Source organism: Pelobates fuscus, chromosome 3, assembly GCF_036172605.1.
Source record: "Pelobates fuscus isolate aPelFus1 chromosome 3, aPelFus1.pri, whole genome shotgun sequence".
NCBI lineage: Eukaryota > Metazoa > Chordata > Amphibia > Anura > Pelobatidae > Pelobates > Pelobates fuscus.
The window spans coordinates 404121060-404125714 of record NC_086319.1 but is presented as its reverse complement, the minus strand read 5'-3'; the positions used below and the strand labels follow the sequence as shown (position 1 = coordinate 404125714).

The 4655-nt window shown below is 38.7% G+C and overlaps 1 protein-coding gene across 1 annotated transcript; it reads right to left on the bottom strand.

The window, feature by feature from the left end:
* Nucleotides 1–3182: 3182 nt before the first annotated feature.
* LOC134601944 (olfactory receptor 11L1-like) lies at nucleotides 3183–4133 on the bottom strand. Its single transcript, XM_063446449.1, has one exon. It carries the CDS (start codon nucleotides 4131–4133, stop codon nucleotides 3183–3185), a length of 951 nt encoding a protein of 316 aa, XP_063302519.1.
* Between the last annotated feature and the right edge of the window lie 522 nt (nucleotides 4134–4655).

Below are 4655 nucleotides of genomic sequence, written 5' to 3'. Positions count from 1 at the left end.
TTTAAAGGCACGCTATAGTCACACCAGATATGAGTGGCAAAGTGCACTTGCAGAGGTTGGCAGAGTACACGCTGAAGGCCTGACACCCGCTTGAAGACAACTAACTGCTATTCAATCTATAACAGTGAAAAAAGTTTTTTGTTTTTAAATGTCAAGCTTAAGCTATTGTGACACCAGATATGAGTGGTGGCACTGGGCAAGTGGGCACAGTATCCACTGTGAGCCTGACACAGAAGCTGGCAGACAACTAACTGCTATTCAATCTATTACAGTGAAAAAAAAATATATTTTTAAATGTCAAGCTTAAGCTATTGTGACACCAGATATGAGTGGTGGCACTGGGCAAGTGGGCACAGTATCCACTGTGAGCCTGACACAGAAGCTGGCAGACAACTAACTGCTATTCAATCTATTACAGTGGAAAAACATTTTTCCACTGTGAAAAAAGTTTTTTTTGTTTTTAAATGTCAAGCTTAAGCTATTGTGACACCAGATATGAGTGGTGGCACTGGGAAAGTGGGCAAAGTATCCACTGGGAGCCACTGGGCAAGTGGGCACAGTATCCACTGTGAGCCTGACACAGAAGCTGGCAGGCAACTAACTGCTATTCAATCTATTACAGTGGAAAAACATTTGTTTTTTTTAAAAGCACGTTATTGTCACACCTGATATGAGTGGCAAAATGGACTGGCAGAGGTTGGCACAGTACACGCTGAAGGTCTGACACCCGCTTTAAGGACACTGACTGCTATTAGCTTACAGTGAAAAAAGTTTTTTGTTTTTAAATGTCAAGCTTAAGCTATTGTGACACCAGATATGAGTGGTGGCACTGGGCAAGTGGGCACAGTATCCACTGTGAGCCTGACAAAAAAGCTGGCAGACAACTAACTGCTATTCAATCTATTACAGTGAAAAAAGTTTTTTGTTTTTAAATGTCAAGCTTAAGCTATTGTGACACCAGATATGAGTGGTGGCACTGGGCAAGTGGGCACAGTATCCACTGTGAGCCTGACACAGAAGCTGGCAGACAACTAACTGCTATTCAATCTATTACAGTGAAAAAAACATTTTTGTTTTTCAATGTCAAGCTTAAGCTATTGTGACACCAGATATGAGTGGTGGCACTGGGCAAGTGGGCACAGTATCCACTGTGGGCCTGGCACAGAAGCTGGCAGACAACTAACTGCTATTCAATCTATTACAGTGAAAAAAAAATATTTTTAAATGTCAAGCTTAAGCTATTGTGACACCAGATATGAGTGGTGGCACTGGGCAAGTGTGCACAGTATCCACTGTGAGCCTGACACAGAAGCTGACAGGCAGGCAACTGCAATTAGATTACACAGGAAAAAAAAGCAGACTGATGTTCTAGCCCTAAAAAGGGCTTTTTGGGGTGCTGTTTTTAAAGCAGAGATCAGATGAGTCCTTCAGGACTGTAGTGGACACTGAATACCATAGCCTAGCTATCAATTTCCCTATCTAATGAGCAGCAGCTACACTTTCCCTCCTCTATCTAAGAATGCAGCTTCAGAATGAATCTAAAATGGATGCTGTACAGGAGGTGGGAGGACCTGGAAGGGAGGGTCTGCTGCTAATTTGCTGGAATGTGTCTGCTGACCGTGAGGCACAGGGTCAAAGTTTGCTCAATGATGACGAATTGGGGGCGGATCAAACCGCGCATGTGTTCGCCCGCCGTGGGAGAACGCGAACACGCTATGTTCGCCAGGAACTATTCGCTGGCGAACAGTTAGGTACATCACTAATCCCCAACTTAGTATTTAGTTTAAACTGTATTAGGATTAGGCAGTGGCACCCGTGAGCTTTTGGAGTTTTTGCATTAGCTTTAAATATGCAATAGTGAGATGATTATGCAGGGACAGGACTTTTAGAGTTATTAAAGAAATTGAGCCTACTCTCTCTCTCTTCTATTCTGGTTTTGTCCACAAGTAGGGATTTAGAATCCCAAGGTAATAGGAGGGTTTTTTCTCTTCCATTCCATGGATTTTAGGCCGCATGGGGATTATATCAATAAGTGGGCTTGTGGACGTCTTTCCTTTTTTTAAAGATAATTATCCAGTACCCTTCCTTTTCCTTTGCTCAATTAATTGTTCCCATATCTCTGGGATTTAGCACCTTTAGCAGCTACTTAGTTTCATACAGGGCTTTCTACTCCAATTTTTTAATTATTATATTTACTACAAAAATTTGGTAAACATATTTCCTTCTTCAGTAAACATTTAGTTGATATACCAAGTTTGGGCCTTACATAAATGTAGACTGTCAATTGCAAAACCTAGCCGTATAATTACTAAATAATGTAGGCCCAATGAGTGTCTGAAGACGCAGAGGGCAGACATATAGAATATATATAGGTACTGAGGCTGGAAGAGGCCTTGTCAACATGAGTAACAAATGCTGACCTGCTCAAAGCTAACAATTATAACCTAGGCCGTATAGGTCGACAATAATAAGCTGAATAGTAACCTGAATATGGCATAGCATTTATAATATATTAAAATTTAGGGTGACTAACAGACTTGCATATGATAAAATTCGATATGGCCGAATGAAGGTCAAAAACAGTAAGCAAAACTCCATTGAGGTATCCCTGTGATGCAAAATATGAATTAAATAGGCCAAATTTGCATTACTAGGGCCAAATAAGGACTGAACTGTGAATGCCACTCTAGTAAGTGAAAGGCCAAATGTGGGTTGAATACATGTTGAATGTCAGTAATAGCATGGCCCAACGCAGACCGAACAAACAAACTTACGGTTTAGTTGTAAAACGTCTCAAACAGCAACAGGAAATCCAGTGGGCAAATGCTTGCATGGTGTCAAATCAAATTTAAAGATGGCCCTGGGTGCAATAGACCAGAAAAATGAAAAATCCAAATGAAACAAAACAGTTTCACGCTTTATCCAATTTGTTTGTATTTGATTCATCCATATAACATTTTGGAGGTTGGGATTTAAGAGGAACTCAAAATTTGGATGAATTACAATTCCTTTAAAAATAAATGCACAAGTCTAATGGGTTGTGTAAGCTGGTCATTTAAACTATTAGGCTGGCCTCTATTGAATTGCAAATTTAGAGATTTCCATGGATAAGTATTGTGTCACTAATGCATATATAAAGGAACGTAATGTCATACATATATTACTATTTATTACATATATTACTAAAATCTTTTTCTTTTTAATACTTTTATAAAGGCTGTCTTGATGTCTTGGTTCCTCAGACTGTATATTAGTGGATTCAGCAAAGGGGTCACAACTGTGTACATAAGGGATACAATCTTATTGATTCCGGATGAATATTCTCCTGATGGAAATATGTAAATGGCAATAAGAGTCCCATAATACATGCACACAACAGCAAGATGCGAGCTGCATGTGGAGAAGGCTTTCTGTCTCCCAGTGGTGGATGATATTCTATGTATAGCGAGAAAGATACAAACATACGTAGAAATGATAAACACAGTTTCGATGACAGTTTCTGGACCTCCGATTAAAAATATCATAGTCTGTAAAACCGTAGTATCAGAACATGAAAGCTGAACAAGAGGAACTAAATCACAGAAGAAATGATCAATATACTTTGCATTACAGAAAGTTAAATTACTTAATAAGATAGTCAAAATCAGTGTGAGAAGAAAACCCAATATCCAGGAAAAGGCCACGAGACTGAAACAAAATAGGGAATTCATTATAGTTACATAATGCAATGGTTTACAGACAGCCACATATCTATCATAGGACATGATGGTGAGAAAAATACATTCTGTACCTCCTGAGAAACTAAAGAAATTGAACTGAGCAATGCATTGACTAACTGGCATGAGAATACCATTTTTTAAGGTTATATGGAGCAAGTTAGGAATAATTGATGTAGAGAGTATGATGTCACAGGAAGACAACTGGCTGAGGAATAAATACATTGGAGAATGAAGATATTGAGTCGCTGAAACCAGAATTATAATCAGAAGGTTTCCCGTTAAAGTCATAATGTAGACCAAAAGAAGGATAGTGAAGAGAATTATTCTGGATCTGTGCAGAAGCTGGAACCCTAAGAGGAAAAATTCTGGAATAGCTGATTGGTTGTTTCTTGGAATCATCTGATGAAAGGACATCCTCATTAGATATCACAATAGTACTACTGTATATTGATTAAATTAGAGAATTAAAAGAGTATTACATTATAAATAGATTGCTGATTTAGAGTTATAATTATAATTTATTACAAAGCCAGGTGGAACACCCTGTAGTTCATCAGCCGGAGCCCCCGGACGTTGACCGACAAAAGCACCAAACGCTCTAAAACTGTTTTGGGCATAGGACCATGTGTGTAGCTGGTCAAAACTTTAACACAGTGTCGATTCCCTGGTACTGCATGGATCTGAGTGCAATTTGCACAACTGGGTGCTCAGATCAGGGGTATTTAATGATGTATAATTTGTGTGGTTATTATGTATTTTTATTATGTTTTTGGGGTGTTTTGTGATTTTTTTTATATTTTCCTGTAATTGAGAGATAATCAAATTAAGTTCCTTTAGACTCAATTATTTCTCAGCTACAGAAATTAAGGGGAGGGGTTTATGTGTGAACCTAAAGTGAAACTGTAGATTGTGGGTGTGTACTAGTTGATGTAATTA